The 18,141-nt window shown below is 31.2% G+C and overlaps 2 protein-coding genes across 6 annotated transcripts; one reads left to right on the forward strand and one right to left on the reverse strand.

Moving 5' to 3' along the window:
• Positions 1 to 2,234: 2,234 nt before the first annotated feature.
• On the forward strand, positions 2,235 to 5,267 carry LOC125824254 (pre-mRNA cleavage factor Im 25 kDa subunit 1). The gene is made up of 7 exons (XM_049503607.1): positions 2,235 to 2,409; positions 2,489 to 2,534; positions 4,180 to 4,273; positions 4,365 to 4,432; positions 4,515 to 4,601; positions 4,702 to 4,812; positions 4,974 to 5,267. Exons 1-7 carry the CDS (start codon positions 2,282 to 2,284, stop codon positions 5,046 to 5,048), a joined length of 609 nt encoding a protein of 202 aa, XP_049359564.1. The 5' UTR covers positions 2,235 to 2,281; the 3' UTR covers positions 5,049 to 5,267.
• A 913-nt stretch (positions 5,268 to 6,180) lies between these two features.
• Positions 6,181 to 9,290, reverse strand: LOC125824253 (protein phosphatase 2C 50-like). Of its 5 annotated transcripts, none has more exons than XM_049503603.1 (5): positions 9,203 to 9,290; positions 7,687 to 8,954; positions 7,201 to 7,536; positions 7,003 to 7,108; positions 6,181 to 6,676 (listed from the first exon to the last, which is right to left on the reverse strand). In XM_049503603.1, the coding sequence occupies exons 2-5, from the start codon at positions 8,539 to 8,541 to the stop codon at positions 6,342 to 6,344; spliced, it is 1,632 nt and encodes a 543-aa protein (XP_049359560.1). In that variant the 5' UTR covers positions 8,542 to 8,954; positions 9,203 to 9,290; the 3' UTR covers positions 6,181 to 6,341. The 5 variants fall into 5 exon arrangements, with proteins under 5 accessions (XP_049359560.1, XP_049359558.1, XP_049359562.1 ...); XM_049503601.1 differs by having other exon boundaries at positions 7,201 to 7,539; XM_049503605.1 differs by having other exon boundaries at positions 7,687 to 8,499; positions 9,203 to 9,238.
• Positions 9,291 to 18,141: the final 8,851 nt, after the last annotated feature.

Here is an 18,141-nt window from a genome sequence, read left to right on the forward strand (position 1 = left end):
AATTAGTTAGTTGATGGAATCCATGTCTCAATATAGAGATTGATGATACACCTTTTTATGAGAAACTTATAAGTTTTCATGTGTAAACTCGGCCGGTAGATTTATTAGTCTGGCACATGAAATAAGTTAAGTATTGCTCTAAAGAAAATTAATCATTGAATTAAATTCGTCATTAATTTAATTTATTGATTAGTATCTGTAATCTTAACATGGGGAATTACATGGTGAATTTCGAAATATAAATAGATGAGTGCAATTACGAATTTTTAGTGGAATGATTTGTAATTTATTATGGTAAGAATAATTTCAAATTAATTATTTGGAATTATTTCCATAATAGGAAGCCTCAGTAATAAATTATGTGGTCCCTCCAGTGCCCAATTTAACTAGAATTCAGAATCCTATTTTCTGGTAAAAAGAAAAAAGAAGTGTGTATCTTGTGGAAAAAGAAGAAACGTGTGTTTCTTGGTTTTTCTTGGAAGAAAATGAATTCTCTTTGGACTAGGAAGATATCTCTGTAAGTAGGGATTCTTCTAACCTAGAAAGAGAATCCAGTATTCTATACGATACTTGCCCACCCAAGTATTGAGAGAGTTCAATTGTTAATTGGGATCACTGTAGAAGACCGTAGAGCTGGAGTCGGATTTACTTTAAGATATCTGCAAATGCTTCAAGAGGTAATCCTGAGTTAATTTTCAACATACTTTGTATGTGATACATATTTGTGATTGTTGTCTATTCTCATTCAAGATGTATGATTCTGGAATGCTTCCGTTGTGTATGCTATTTTCTAACAGATATGTGGGCATACAAGGATTGATAAGATTAGGAATGAGGAAATATCGGGATAAGGTAAAAGTGTCCCCATGGAGTACAAGATGACGAAAGCGCAATTTAGATTGTTTGTATATATGAAGAAGTGATGTGCAAATGTCCCAGTGAGGAGGTGCGAGAAGTTTGTTATAGTAGGTACGAGGAGAGTTAGAGGTAGGCCGAAGAAGTATTTGGGATCAGGTGATTAGACAAGACATGATGTAACTTTAAGTTATCGAGAACATGACCTTGGATAGAAGGATGTTGAGCACACATATTAGGGTAGAAGGTTGACAGATAATTGAGGGTTTTTTTGGTTTTTAAGGGTACTCTTGTTGGTATTTGTCGTTGTATTAGTCATATTATTGTAGTTATTATTTTTTATATCTCTCATCGTTTGTGGTTTACTGTGTTCCTAGTATCACACTATTTTGTTGGTCTTGTTCCTTTGCATTGCTTTTATTGTTAGTTACTTTTTTTTTCTACACTATTTCATTCTTCTTTGTACTTGGATTGGATGTATTTGAGTTGAGGGTATACCAGAACAACCTCTCTACCTCTATGAAATAGTGGTAAGATTTGCATACACTCTATCCTTTCTAGACCATACTTTTAGGATTACACTGGGTATATTGTTGTTGTTGTTCGTATGTGAAATGTCACAAATTGTTTTTAAAAAATATCGTAGTTTGAATTATACTAAAGTATTGGCCTTTCAGGCACAAATTTGTGCCTTATTTTTATACAAGTCTAGATCGCTGAGTTGCTAAGACATAAAGTTAGAACATGATGCTGACAATGTATTGTAAAATTAAGTTTAAAATAATATAAAAATGAAGATAAAGAAATAAATTATAGGATAACTTTTTCCTCTTAAATATGTCAATAATGACCTTTCATCCTCTATATATAGAATTATGTAGAGATAATCAAAGAGAATGTCATAAACATAACATGGGGGACATTACGGAGTCGGTGAAAGATATAGCATTATTGTTTTAAGGTCATAAGAGAAATAGAACATAATTCTAGAAGAGTAATGAAATAATAACGAGATTACATTTAATAGACATCCACATTATAATATATTTCATAACATAAATCAAAATTTGTGCATACTTAACAATGGCCTCAAGATAGGAAGACTTGTGCAGTCCAAAATCATATCTCTGTCCCACACATTTTTCTTTTTAATCCGTCTCATAAAGAATATTGATTTATTATAATTAAAAATAATTCAACTTTAAAATTTCTTTTTTACCCTTAATAAAGCAATTCTCAGCCACACAAATTTAACAATTATTTTAGACTACAAAGTTTTAAAAGTTTATTTCTTAAACTCAATGTCAGGTTAAACGGTTGGTCGTGATGATATTTCTGTTTTGCCTTTTTAATTAGTGGAAGATTAGCAACTCTGTTTCTGTCGGCAACTTCCCCTCCCCTGTCTGTGTTTGGTGTGAGTTTGTCAATGGCAGATGGAAATGTGGATGTTTTGGATATTTACCCACTGAATCATTACTATTTTGGTTCAAAAGAGTCACTTCCATTAAAGGAAGAGGAGACCTTGGATCATCGCATTCAACGCTTGAAATTCAAGTATATTTTTCTATCCTTATTCCTCTCTTTCAATCACTATATATATTGTATGTTCATTTTTGTTTCCTCTTTATTTCAGCTACAATACTCATGGAATCAGAACTTGTGTACAAGCTGTGCTTTTGGTTAGTTTCTCTTTCTTCCTTTTTTTCAAAACAGCTAGAGGTAAGGGGTGAGTATAGAGGACCTTTAGATACTCCGGGTGTTTTAGATACTGCGATCCAAATTAGTAAGTTTCAAAATTCTGAGGGCGGAGCCACGATTATTGCAAAACATGTTTCCTTTGGTTGATAGTGGGTTCAAACCCACAACTCTACCATGGAAAGAGTTTCCATGTCCCATTCTGAGCCGCCAATTAATTTTTAGTAGGTTAACAAGTTAATATACATATATATTAATTTAATTTTCTAATATAAATACATGATCGACTAAAAAGCTATTGGGTCCCTGAACCCTAAGTTCCTGTTTCGAATACCTAATGGTGAAGGAAAACACAAAGAACAAAACAAAACCAATCCCAAAAGATTTTTAAAGCGCATTTCTTTAGAAATAATTGAAAGTTTCAGTTGTTGCAGCCTAAAAATTAGCCTCTGGATTTTTGCTCCCTTAATATAAGTGCTTTTCTGCAAGAACTGAGGGGTTGTTTTGTAGCTGACTAGAGTTATGTAGGTATTAGTAACACATTAATTTTGAGGATATTTTTGAATTTGTTTGTGTAGGGATTAGTTGTTTCATCTTATATGCTGCATAAACTTTAAATAGCAGTTTTGCATATAAATAATATATTTAAAATTGGTTGGATCTTTAACACCATTTTAACTTTATATAAAATCGCAACAAGCAACTGACTTGGCTTAGCAGGCCAGTAACTTTGTCAAATGGAACATTCAATAAAATTGGGACATTACAGTGTACCGTGGCTCCTGCACAAGGATGTGACACAAATCGAGAAATGGTCTAAACTTTTCAAAAACTACGTGTGGTTTCCAGCTCTAGAAGCTGTTATCTTATCTTGCATTTCTTTCTCCTCGGTGAGTAAGTAGCTTTTAGTTTTAGGATTCTCATTTTGGAATAGAATTGCAACAGAGGTTCTCCTGTTATTTCACTATGTAGTTGTAGGATGCAGGCCCTACTGCTTTGATTTAATATCCACAAGTAAACGCCTCCAGGCTGAAGTTCTTTTGGGGGAACATAGTGACCTAAAGATGTACGTTCTAAACCTCCGTCTTTTATCAAACAACTTGATACTGCCACTAAGCATGGTTGGTTCATGAAGTGCTGAATAAGTAGAGCCAACGCCGTGCTGCAACTAAACCTGTTTGTATCATAAACTGCTTATACATGGAGTCATCGAGACAGTTCAGCCGTCAGTTTTGCAACTTTGCAGGTTCTAAGAGCCTGTCTAGACGGGTTTATAACTTATGGCTTATAAGCCAATCCAAACAGGCTCTAAGTCTGCAATCTTAACTAATTTCCTGTGTGAGTAGTTAAAAATCAAGAGAGCAGCAGAGATTGTAGTTTTGACATCTGTTCCAATAGTTCAAGTATCCATAAATTGGTGCCTGATTTTAAGTGAATGATCTCGATACTTATGTGAATCCTCATGGATGGTCGTAATACGGGGTGTAATTTCTATTCAAACAACTCAAGCCTTTATGTGTTCTTCTGTCGTTCAAAATGTCAATTACCCATTGAATTACATACTGCATTAGAAAGGGGCTATTCGTGATTGTTGTTGGATGATATAGTATTCAATACGTCGCATTGCAGGTTGATTTATTCAAACATCCACATCTATTATTATTGCAAGTACGGCATTCCATATACAAACTTCCAGGTGGTCGTCTTAGGCCTGGTGAATCAGGTACAATGATATCTTTTCTCATTTTGTCCAATTTTCTATGTTGAAGCTGGGAGTTTGAGCACTGAAGAATTTATCTTGTTGACATACACAGAAATTGAAGGTCTTAGACGTAAACTCTCAAGTAAACTATCCATGAGCGAAGAAGATGACAGATGGGAGGTATGTCAACATTTTACGTAGTGTTTTCAATTTATATTTTTGGCTATGCATCTTATAAATATTTCATTTGATGTATACGTAGGTCGGTGAATGCCTTGGGATGTGGTGGAGACCTGACTTTGAAACATTGATTTACCCCTTTTTGCCACCTAATATAAAAAGGCCAAAGGTACTTGGTCATAATATTCTGAAATTTGTCTAGTTAGCTATCAGGAGTTCTTGAAGGTATTAGTACTCAATTTAGCAAGGTTAACTTTATTTCTTTGTAGGAGTGCACAAAACTCTTTCTAGTGAGGTTGCCTGAAAGTTGCAAATTCATTGTACCGAAGAACCTCAAGCTTATTGCTGTTCCATTGTACCAAGTTCATGAAAATTTCAAGGTACTGTACAGCAGGAACATTCATGAATAGAATATTACCATGCTAATTGATCAATCTGTTTTTCTTTTATCACAATGGACTCTTACAGACAGTTACTCAACATTAAATGGCCTTACTCGATGTTATACTTGAACTAATGCAATCAATTCCCTTATCTGCAGACATATGGGCCAATAATAGCCGGAGTTCCACAACTGTTATCGAAGTTCTCGTACAATACACCCGATACTGACTGATTGGTGTCATAATACAAGTTAAAAGACCACATTAGGCTCAATGCTATTCCCATCCAGCTTGATGTTTTAAGTTGCAAGTTTAAGTTGAGAATACCAAGATAGTAGTGACTTTGACATGTATATATAGCATGTGGAGTGTGAGTATACATGTTTTTATTTGTAATGTTTCCATCTGCAGTGTCTGTTTCTACCTGTATATTTGTATAATTGTGTTGGCTTGTTGTGTAAAAAATATAATATAGCTTATAAATCATTCAGGTAATGTCTCAAGTCAAGTTCATCATTTTTCTTTGAGTTGATTGTGGTGGTGCTCAAATTCAGTAACAATTTAAGCTACTGTGATGCTTAATTCTTGACCTCTGAAGAAGAAGAATCCCTGAACAGAATGAGAGGTGCCTAACCAACTTTCAATAGACATAATTGACTGCATTGATCTCTGTAGCTACACTCATAATGATATCTATGCTACCTAGTATAGTCACAATATCATTATTCTTTTAACTAACTGAGGAAGAATTTGCAAATTGACCATCTACAAGGAAATGACAGAGGCAAATGAGCTTTTGCACATTTTCGTTAATCCATGAACAGGATCGAGAGAGTTAGACTTAACTTTTGTTGCCAGAAAATTAGAGCAAGTGTATAAAATAATAGTACTTAGTTTTATCATTTTTGGTCGAACAGTAAGTATGCCATTCCTCAACTTTCTTTAACTTTTCATTCACAGATTTTCTACCATGTATTCCAAGAAAGTAGCTTATAAAATGCACCAATTACTTCTAATACATCCTGTCAAGCTGGCTGCTGGCTGCTGGCTGCTGGCTTTGTTATTTTCAAGTTTTGAGAACTATGTTTGTTTGATAGTTTTTCTCTTTTCTTGCACAAGTTACTCAAAGCTGCTGGCTTTGTCTACCATGTATGTTTGATTGCTTTGGACCAACACGACAATCAAATGCGCGGAGAAAGGGAAATTAAAGAAAGTGGAAAACAAAACATAACATGCCAAGAAATGGTAACAGAAAACAGACCTCAAGAAAACAGTGAGAGAGTTCTGGGAAGACAACATTATACTATAGTGACATAAATAATCTGCTGGGAGTCAGTAGTTTGTTCTTTGAACCAACTTTGCTGAAATTTTTATTGTCAGAATAACTTCCATCATGTACGGTAACAGCCTAATTAAAAAGGAAGCTAAAATCTGCAACATGAGTACGATTTGATTTGATTATCATCCTGTACGATAAGTTTCCAATGTTACATCCACAAAATGAAATACGAGGATGGTTTAGTGCTCTACGTTTTCTTCTTGAATTTCCTCTGTGCTTTCAAGTCGACCACAATCACAGATATATTATCTCTGCTGCCCCTTTGGAGAGCAACTCGTGTCAAGTACTCTGCAGCATCCTGAGCAGCAGGATCAACGCTTTCACCCCTTTCGCTACTCAAAGTACCACCATTCTTTTTGTGCCAGAGAAGAATTCGTCTCCGGGCCACATCACAAGCTTCTTCATTTGTCAAGACATCCCATAGGCCATCACTTGCTAAAATTAGACAGTCGTCTTCTTTTGCTCGGGGTACAAACATCATTTCTGGATCTGGAATCACATAAGGCCTTAAATATCTATCACCTGCAGTAAAATGACAACTTCTTCAAATCAAGAAAGCTTTGATCTCTAGGATAACAGTTTCCAAATAATAAATGACAACCATGTCAACTGAAGTCAGACGTCGTTATCCAACATCAGTGAGCTGCTTCAGGGATGAACTTTGACACTATATATGTATGGTATAACACTTTAATTTTGGTACATATGCAGGTCTGCTCCATCGTAGCTTTGAGATTCCTTTATTTCCATGTGCAAATCAAGCACAATATAGATGACTTTCTTAACCCTCTCCAGTAAAAATACAGCAGTACAATGAAATTTGCAGGTGGCTAGTACAATATACATACCAATTGACCTTGAAACTGCAAGAACACCAGAAACACGATGTCCATCCCAATTAATGACCTTCCCTCCCAATTCTTCTATTCGTGAACACTCATCTTCCCTATTTGGCTGAAAACAATGAACAACGAATATTATATGGTTGCAAAAAGAAAAAACTAGCAAATGTTGCAGAGCGGTGTAACAACAAACACAAGCCTTACCTTATGGTCAATGGATAATGGCATGGGCAGTTTTCCCCGACAAAGGACTGCCCTTGAATCACCACAATTCGCAACAATAATATGGGTTGGACTAACAACAGCAACTACAGCTGTAGATCCAACTGCTTCAGGAGCAATGACTGAAAGGTCAGGCTCAATCCCGTCTGTTTCACTACAGAACCCTCCTACCTCATCATCGACTCTACAGAAACAATTCAAGAAAGCCTTTGACCATTGCTCCTTCCAGTTAACACTTCCATTATGTGAATCTTCTTTCATAATATCTATCTCCTGTGCTAAAACCATATGGAGACGCTCATGACAATAATTAGCAACCTGCTATGGAAAAAACAATTGGTCTTAGTACATAGGCTTAAATGACAAACAAATAGGAAATGAACTCTAAACATGCAGGCAATTACAGTTCTTGTGTTACTAGAAACTAAAAACAAAAGTAGAATGTAATAAAAACGGATAGAAATTCACCTGAGAGCCTCCGTGTCCATCATAAACCCCATATAAATGGGCTGTAAGTGTTTGACTCAGGGCATGAGAAACTGAAGCATCCGTCAAAATATGAGAAGGGATTCTCAGAAACCTTGGTAAAGCTATAGCAGTATCTTCCATCTCCGGCCTCTTTCCTTGTATCGTGATGAGCCCCCAAAGCGGTACAGAATCAAAACAAAAGGCATTTGGCCTACTTATCTTTATCTCTTGTGAGGTCTCAAGATGGGATGGTGATAATTTTCTTTTATAATCTTCAGCACCCACAACCATAGTGGAAACAAGATCACTTACAAGTTCTGACTCATTAACCAACTCGCTAGCCAAATTACACGAAAAAGACTTCCTCAGAATCTGGGATACACCAACCTTCTTGTCTTCATTCCGAGGAGGAGTTCTCCCAACCTTAACCTCCAAATCTGTATATTCTTGGTTAGGCATGCCGCCACGCTCATCCACTAGAGAATCAGAACAAGTCATATTTCCTAAAAGCTCATCAGTTGGTGAAATCAAATTGTTGTCCATAGATCTACCATCTTTTACCTCACTAGCAATCAAACAATTCCCATTAGCTACAACTGTCGAAGAAAAACTCTTCCCTTTCCTGATTTCATGGCAATCAGCAACTGTCATAAAGAGGTTAGCTTTGTCCCTGGACACTATATGATTGGACACCGAACAAGGAAGTTTGCACTTGTTAGGTTCTGATAGCAAGCTAGTCGTATTCGGGATCAGCTCATATCCAGCGAAGTCAATACATGTGGGTAATACTGATTCATCATATATCAATTTTCCCTGTTTATATGATACAGTAAGTGCTGGAAACATCTCTTCCATCTTCTAACCAACCAAAATTATTCAAATCCCTAAAATTTACTTAAGTTGTAAGCCAAGAAAAGTTTTCACATAAAAAAAAACAGAATAAATCTATGACATAAGAGAATATGGATCCAAAGTCCAAACTTGTGGAATCACTATCCATAAAACCCTATTCAGCATCTTGTACTCTTCTATTCCAATTCTATCCATTCAACAACACATTAGCAACAAACCCCCTTAACAAAGAATCACTTTTTATCAACTTATAATATATAGGAAACAACAAATCTAGTGGTCACTGCTTAACAAGACAGAACACAACATATAAAGATTCAAACTTTATTGAAAAAAAAAAGGACTTACAAGCTCAAAGCAGACCAAACATGAAACTTTTTTCCAAATTCAAAGCAACCCAACTTCTTCTTGATTACCTAAAGTTAGTTGAATCAAAAAAAAAAAAAAAAAAGTTTGAGAGAACCCCATATAATTCAAGAGTCAAACAAATCAAGAAAGGATGCATGCAAGGATTTGTTATTAGAGACTAATCATTCTATATTTATTGTGGGTATTGTATTATACATACAAAAAAAAAGGTTTGATTAGATACACAAATCAATGAATACAATAATCCAATAAACAAATACTCATAATAGAGGAAGGTAAGTGAGAAGTTGCTTACCGTTTCAAAACAATCTTGCATTAATGACACACTAAAAAATAAAAGAAAGAAGGAAAAAAAAAAGGTTAGACCAACACTTCAGTTCCTCCTAATAAGCAATTGAAAAAAATATAGAAAAACAGATTAGAAAGCAAAGTGTGTGATGTGTCAACACATTTATGTACTCTTCCCTTTATTTAAATTTGATTTTTTTAATAAAAATAAAAATAAAAATAGGTAAAATATACCCCTTCAATTTTATTTCACTTTGTTATATCTGTTTTGCACTTCCCTTAAAAAAGATATTAACTAGAGGATGTAATTATCCATACTCATTACTCCTCTCAATTTACTAATCTATCGGTTCATTCTTACTTGCCACTTATTCTTAAAATACATATATCAACAATAATTTTCTTAATAGATATATCAAGCCAAATTGTGACAAGTAAAAATAAACTGGAGTAATTTTCTCTTTGCATCATATTAATATCTCTTCATATATATGATTAATAAAAGTAAAAATGAAAATAAATAATTAATTATATCTTTATTTTTTAAAATAATAAATGTTATGAATTGTTTATTTTAAAGAAAGATGATAAATGAAATCAAACAGAGAACTATCAAAATTTTTGAATTTAATGATATTAACCATATTAGTAGAAAAATTAAAATTAAAAAAAAACACAATTTTAAACAAATTTAAAACAGAAGTGGGGCAAACAAATGGGAAAAACAAAACTGTGGTTTTATTAAATTGTTAGTCAAGTGGGTCCCAGTTAGCAGACATGTGTCCAACCAGATGGCTTGTTTTGATTGGTTGTGGACCCACCTCTTGATTTTTAATGTTTCTTTCGGTGAACTAATGGGATGATCTTAAAAAAAAAAAAAAAAAAAAAATGGGATGATCTTTATAGGAGTCTTTCTGAAAATATATATTAAAATAATAATTTTGGTGGGTGGGCCCTACACTAACTCTCTGTCCTTGCCACGTTGAGCTTTAGTTTTCATGTACAAAAACTTTTGGGTAGATAGAATCAAGACGGACAAACTGACGCATACCATCTTTACCAATAAAAATATTCTAATTATAAGCGATCGTCTGGTTTGAATACAAGTTATATGAGGATAAGTTATATGAAAATAAGCTATTTAGTTTAAATATTTTGTGTGTGCATTTTGATAATTATGATATATGTTTTTAAAATAAAATTTTCATCTTATTTAACTTAAAATAAATTTCATCCTATTTAGATTAGATATTTTGTGTGTGCATTTTCATAATTGTGTTGTATATTTTTAAAATTAAACTTTCTTTTATTTAACTTTAAAACAATTTTTCATCTTATTTAGATTAAAAATAAATCTCTCTTGTTATTTATTTAAAAATAAAATTTTCATCTTATTTAGCTTAAAAATAAAACTTTCATTTTAAGTTTGTTAAAGTAAGAGAAATTTTATTATTAAAGCTATCTACATTTTAATTGATATATAAAATATAATTTTTAAATGAGTAGTAAACTATTTAATTTAAAATATGTAATTGAGTAGTGAAATGAACATTTTAAGAAAAAATCAAAATATAAATAAACATAAGAATTAGGCAAATAAATTCAACTTATAATATATCATAAATATAAATAGTATTTATAAAATGTAATTTTTTAATAAAAAAAAAATATTATCATAAAAACAACAAATAATTAAGGTTGTGAATGTTATTATAAATGTTGTTAAAAATTATGTTACTATACATGAATATAAAAATGGTGTATATAAGAGAGTTTAAGGGGAGTATTTTTGTTATTTTATACATTTTATCCCAGGATAAGTTATCCTGGGATTACTATTCCACCCCTAGTAAGGGATAACTTATCCCAGGACTAATAGTTAATCCTGGGATAAATTTTCTCAGCCTTTGCAACCAAAACAACAAATTAAACATCACTCAAAAGTTACCTGCGATTAAATCTTCTTTTCCATCACACCAAACGATCCCTAAAGGTTTTAGATCAGTATTTTCAAAAATGTTTTTGACATGAGTCTCACAATGATTTTTGGGGTGAGGTATATTAAAATAGCTTTGGAAATAAATTTATAAGGTATACATTTTAGAATTTGGGGCGTAAAAGCACAAGTTTTGGGCATAAAAACGCATATTTTGTGCATTAAGTGTGATAAAAAATTTAATTTTTATTATTTTAAAAGTATTTTTACTATAAATCATATTTTATATTATTGATATAGTAATTTATATACTGCTATCATATTTTAATTTTTCACTCTGAAATATATAAATAAAAAATATAATTTTTATACAATGTGATATTGTCTAGATAATTGTGTCTGAAATTGATAATATAGAGATTCTATAATACTATATTTTGGAATAACTTTATCTATTTTTTGTCATTACTCTTATTCTTTTTATCTTTCTTCTTTTTTGAAATATATAAATAATAATCTGTGAATATTAGTTGAGTGAGAATGACTAGTAGATGTAAGGATGAACGATAATTTCATATTAAAGATTATCTCGGCTATTTTTATTTTTTGTGTTGTTATCTTTTTTCAAATAATTATTATGATTTTTTAAAATATTGTCCGTTATTTATTTACAGAAATATTAAAGTTTTTTCTTTTATTTATATTTTAGTAATAAAATTATAAATTTAAGATACATAACATATAAGTCTATAGATTCATGGAACTTATGTCTCCGGTTTTGAGGATTATGCTTCGTTCGTGGCTCCGTGCTATGATATGACTTGCCTCACACCTCCCCCTCCCCCTCCCCCTTTTAAAATATTGATTTAAAATAAATCAAAGTAAAATTTAAAATTTATAAATTTAAATCAAATTCACAATTAATTTTACTCATATATTCATAATTAGATATTTAAATATATTTAATCATTTTTAGAATATGAATAGTGTATCTTAGCCAAAAGTGCTGACTTTATTTGGATTCACACTTGATACAATAGAAAATCCGTCCTTATGTAAAAGTATACTGTAATGATTAATAAAGTTGTAATGAATTGCTGGGGTCATGGTTCAAAGTTTAATAAAACAATAAAATATGTGATTTTTTCTCGTTAATCTTAAGTTTGATAGATATAATTATTGAATGAAATTCATTCAAACCTTACTTTAAAAATCAAACTCCCCCTTAACTTTGAGAAATAATTATTTTCTCTTTTTCCTCTAATTGATTTTTTTAAAAATATCTATTATATTTTTACATTATCAATCTTTTTTTATATTTCTTTTAAAATAATATTAATTTTGTCCAAAAGAAAATGAAAAAATATTGATTGAGTATATATAATTTAATGTCGTACAATAATGAAAGAAACGAAAAGAATAAAACATATGCTAAATTTATTGAGGTGAACATAAATCTTCAAACACAATCGTAAATAAAACACAATAAATCTCATTAAATTAATACTCGGTAAATTAATAATTTCTCTAAGATAATATTTTTCTCTAATTCCAACTTGGACCAATGAAATAATTCATCCATTTCAATAAAATAATAAGATAATTTTCAGAAGATCCATTTATGAATATATGTTTTCATTAATATTATAAATTAATAATTCTTTAAAAGTATAAATATATTAGGGGTGACAAAATCAAACTCAATCCGTCCAACCCGTTTAAATTTGGGTGGGTTATCGACCCGCCCATTCATTAGCTAAACCCATTTCAATCCATTAAAAAATGGGTTGATATGTAACCCAAATTGACTCATGAAAAATCTTGTTGAAATATTTTAATTTTTTTTCAATTTGATATGTCGTATATAGCCATAATAATAATAATAAATTTATTAGATACTAAAATAGTTTAAAAGAACAAATAAAGCAATTAAATTTAGTAAAAATTGGATTGGGTTGGGACTTGACCCGTAATGTAACACATTACTTAACCTATTTTGACCCAAGCAAATTTGTTGGGTCTTGACTGATTGCTAACCCATTATGACCCGTCTAAATTTGACCCAAACCACCCAATTGCCACACCTAAAATATTTTAAGACAATTTAGTTAAATATGATTCTATTGTGTTTTGGTTTTTATTGAAATTCAAATCTAGTTAAAAATCATTTCTAATTTTTCTTGTTGCATCCAAAAGTCCCGGTGTTGTCTTTTTGAATTGCATCATAAAATTGTGAAGAGTTATATATAATAAGTGTTTCTTTACGCGTAACTTGTTCAAAAGGCATTGTATCATCTTCAATATTGTTTTTTCCAGTGGTATCTAGAATGTCTTTTTAAGTTTTGGACCTGTGAACATGTATCATTTTAATTCAGATAATCCAACAAGTTATTAACTTCTATTTTACTATGGTAATCGAGAACATTAATCATGACCTCAAATTCATTAATGTCATTTTCATAAGTAAGTTCATTCAATTTTTTTGAGATTTCATCTCCCAAACGAATTTGCAGTATCAAAAATAATTTGCTATTGTTCCTGCTGAACATCTATCTTCCAAGCCCGGATTGCGAAATTGATAGCACCTAAAACAATCTTTCTAATTAATCATTTAACAAAAGATATACATTACAATGAATCATACACATACAATGTACTTTATATATAACGAATTTTTTATATAAATTTAATAAATATGATATATAATTTAGTAAGATACAACAACTTTGATGTATTCATTGTACTTTATGTATAATAATTTTTTTTTTGTGAATACAATAATTATGACACATAAATTTTGATGTAATTAAAATTAACTTTTATTGAGGGTGTGTTTGGTAGGAAGGAAAATGTTTTCTTGGAAAACAAGTGCATTTCTAACCTATTTTCTCATGTTTGTTTGGAGAGTAGAAAATATTTTCTGGAAAATATTTTTTAATGTTTGGTTGGAGAATGAAAAATAGTTTTCAGAAAATATCTTCCTTTTTTTTTACTTGAGACTAAAAAATTACTCTTTAGGAAAATAATTTATGATCCAAAAATCAACCCCAATAATTGAGGACCCGACCCCGACACCCAAACTAGGACAAGACCCCGATGACCGTTCCAAAATCCAACCCTTAGATCTGACCCAGGATTTTTAAAAAAAAAACTATCTTTTAAGAAAAAATGTTTTGACGGGGTCGCCTGGGGGGTTGGCTGCTGGGGTGGGGGTAGGGATGGAGGTGGCATAAAAAATGAAAATTTTAAAATTTTGAAATATTTTTCAAAATCAATTTTTTTAATTTTTTTTTGATGGGGTGGGGTAGGGGGAGGGGATGGGATGGGGGTGGCATAAAAAATGTTTTTTTTTTTTCAAATTTGAAATATTTCCCCAAAATTATATTTTCTTAAAAAGATTTTGGAAGGGAATGGGTGGGGAGGGGGGGGGGGGGTAGGGGTGACACAAAAATGAAAAAAAATTACATTTGAAATACTTTCCAAAAATATTTTGTTTTAAATAAAAATTGATGGGGTGGCAGGAGAGTGGGAATGACCTTGTTTGGGGGTTGGGTGGGGGGGGGGGTGGCGGGAGCCGGGGAGAGTGGCATAAGAAATTTTTAAAAATTAAATTTGATTTTTTTCAATAGCAATTTTTTTTTGGGGGGGAGTGGTAGGGGTTGAGTGAGGTAAGAAAATCTTAAAATTTGAAATATTTTTCAAAAATAATTCTCTATTTTTTTATTTTTTGTTTGATGGAGGGGGGGGGGGTGCTGGTTTGGGGGTAGGAATTAAAATATATTTGAAAATTTAAATTATTATTTTTTGAATATGGAGGGTCGGATAGGAAAAAAATTTAAGGATGAAATAGAGTTTTGGAAAATCTTTTCCTTAATTTTGGATGGGAAGTCATTTTCCTTAAATTTGAAGAAAATGAGTTGATTTGGAAAACATTTTCCAAACATTTTAAGCCAACCAAACATGGGAAAATTGAAAACTCCATACCAAACACACCCTGAATCTCAAAATACGTTTTAAATTAATAATATTAATTTATCGATTAAATAATACATCTATAAAATAATAATACTTTATGATCTCACCTATATTAATTTAATAAGATATTACGTATATTATAAAATTCTTATTGAAATTTTAATTAAGAAAGAGAGTTTAGTACTGCTAAGTGGTTGCTTCCCCACAAAATATGGGACAATTGTCGCTATTTCAGCCTTGATTTTAAAATGTTGGTCGAACTTTCTAATTTAATTTTCTTGGTTTGGAGCATAAATATCAAATTAATATTTGATATAAATTCAGATATATGATTTATCAAAAAAAAAATTGGAAATACAACTTATAATTTATATAAGTATATTCTAAGTAACAATAATTAACAGACTAAATATTTCAAAAAATATAATCAAAAAAATATTTATAGCTACTTATATAATAATTAAGATAAATAAATTAAAAGGGAATATTAAATCTCCGATTAGTTTAGTTTTGGTATATCTTAGATCTCATTCTTCTTTTTCACCACTTTATTATTCTAGAAATGAAGTCCACTATTAGCCAAAATCATTGTATATCTCCTGAAAAGGAAAACTTATGTTTTCGTTAATAAATCTTAACCACATTTGATGTAGTGATGAAATAGTAAGTAATCACTCAAATCACTTTTTACCAAAAAAAGATAATCACGTAGATTAATGAAATCATGTATATCTAGTCATGGCTGGATTTGGACACTTGTTGAATTCTAGTGAGCTTTAATAAGAGGTAGATTTAAAGTATTCTAATCGAGAAAATGGTCTAAAGCCTTCAATTTATATCCAAAATTTCAATTATACACTTTAACTTTATGACTGTCTTATCATCCCTGAGCATTTTATTTGTTTATTTACTACACACTTGAGTGTTGACCTGTCATAGGAGGTGAGAACACCTCCTAGGCGCGTGAGAAGAGACAATAGCCTTAAATTTTGACGAAAAAAAGTGTACTACTTCAACGGTCATCTTTTCCAAGTTAAATAAACTATTTTTCCTTCTTCCCCACCATTAACCCTTGTTCTTTTTTTTTAAAATATTTCACGATTTTCTTTCAATTTAAGGTAGGTTGGAGGGAGGGGGGCTTTAGACCAATTGTTCTGGATATCCTCATTTCTAATTTAATCACTTTGATTATGTCCATATATCCATCTCAACATCTTCATTTTCAGCACTTACATCTTTTGAATATGAAAATTCTTGATTAGTCAATATTCCACCTTATACAACAAAGTCAATCTAACCACCACTCCATAAAACTTACCAAAAATTTAAATTTGAAATTGGAAGAGGAATTAGTTTACTTATTCTTTAAGCGTATGCTAATAAATCCTTCTTCATATTTTATTTTATTTTTCGGTACAACTTTTTCATATCATTTGCAATATAAAAAAGGGGTTGTAATAATATAAAATAATAATAATGAGAAAGTAGAGTAGATGGGTGAACAACCTTGAACGTGGCACTATTATATGAAAATCTGAAAACTCTTCTTATCGTATTCAACTGCGGACCACCACCGACTGCAAATTAGCCACGCATTTTTTCCTCATAAAAAAACAACGCCATCTGTGAATCAGTTCACAAAATATCTCAATTGCATAAGTTTTTTTTTAAATTTATACCCCTCAATTGGGCGGTTAAATAAGCAGATTAGGTTGAATTTAAATGAATCAAAATAAATTAATTTAAAATAAATTATTTAATCGTAGAAAAGTAATTTAGGCTGAAATAAATTGACTTAAGAGTAAAACACAACCTAATTTATTTTACCTTTGCTTTTATGGATGCAGAAAAACCATTCTCAAAATATCTTGACTAAAAAGAAATGTAATCAAACTAAAATAAAATTAAAAGTAAAATAATAATACCAAAATATACCGAACAAATAAAAAATTAGATAGTAGCGAAAATTAAAAAAATAAACAACGACACAAACACTGCTAATTCTTCCTATCTCATATTAAAAATATAATAACACTTCACTGGCAACTAACGCATTTTTATCCTAATCTCGAAATCTTTATCGATCGAACTTCAGCCAATAAAAGAACAACACGAATGAATTCCCAAATAAATTCCACACGATCCACTTTTAACTGCATAAACATCACGTCTCCTCCCTGTTGGAAATTAACATACATTTAACAATCCCTAAAGACCAATAGGACAAATTACTTTCATAACTAATATGATGAATAGACACGATTAGAGCTTAGAAAATTCAATTCAATAAGGCTCTTCAATTTCTAGATGTTACGCTTTCTCGATCTCAATTTATGAGACACATAAATGACCCTATATATCATCATGCCACTTAGGTGTCATATGACACAAAATTGTTCATGTGTAAGACTTACATGGTAAAAGGATTAGTCCTTATTGAAATATTTTAGAGATATATGGAGAATTTTAGATATTTATACGTGAAAGGTCCTTAAAACATTCTAATTGTGTATAGAATTCCAAAATAAGAACTTATATACAGTTTATATTTGCAAATTAGTTCCTAGATGAGTAATATTAATAGACGTGCATACATGTATGAAGATATCAAGCAAATCTTCCAAGTGTTATGACATTTTAATATTATTATATTATGCTAAAATGCCGTTTCTAATTCCCTTTGTTTCATTTCTCCCTAATTACACATGATTATGGTGCTTTACTTCCTTTTGGTAGTTGATGACAATTGATGCCATCTTGATTTTAATTTGGCTTAATTGCCATCATTCATTTGTGGTTAACATTCCACAGAACGCTGGGGGAAGCATCTTCAGTAGCCATTGGTGGCATTGTCCTCGCTTTATTTCACTCTTTATTCCTCCATTATATCTTGTAATATATGCCACCTCTAGATCATTTATATTTTCACTATTTACTATCCATTATCTTCCTATTCATTGCTAGGAAAACTTTCGCAACTATAAATAGTGATGGTCTTCAATTGTTTTGGATACAAGAAAATAGAGAGTGCATAA

This window comes from Solanum verrucosum, unplaced genomic scaffold (genome assembly GCF_900185275.1).
Source record: "Solanum verrucosum unplaced genomic scaffold, falcon-dt-bn FXZP01000549.1, whole genome shotgun sequence".
Lineage (NCBI taxonomy): Eukaryota > Viridiplantae > Streptophyta > Magnoliopsida > Solanales > Solanaceae > Solanum > Solanum verrucosum.

Bases quoted from the DNA above. Each gene is read 5' to 3' on its own strand.
- LOC125824254 (XM_049503607.1), top strand. From the start codon at position 2,282: ATGGCAGATGGAAATGTGGATGTTTTGGATATTTACCCACTGAATCAT. The intron at 2,535-4,179 runs GTTAGTTTCTCT...GTCGCATTGCAG, and splicing joins GTGTACAAGCTGTGCTTTTG to GTTGATTTATTCAAACATCC. The intron at 4,433-4,514 runs GTATGTCAACAT...ATGTATACGTAG, and splicing joins AAGAAGATGACAGATGGGAG to GTCGGTGAATGCCTTGGGAT.
- LOC125824253 (XM_049503601.1), bottom strand. From the start codon at position 8,541: ATGGAAGAGATGTTTCCAGCACTTACTGTATCATATAAACAGGGAAAA. The intron at 7,109-7,200 runs GTAAGGCTTGTG...CATTGTTTTCAG, and splicing joins CATTATCCATTGACCATAAG to CCAAATAGGGAAGATGAGTG. The intron at 6,677-7,002 runs GTATGTATATTG...ATTTTACTGCAG, and splicing joins TGCAGTTTCAAGGTCAATTG to GTGATAGATATTTAAGGCCT.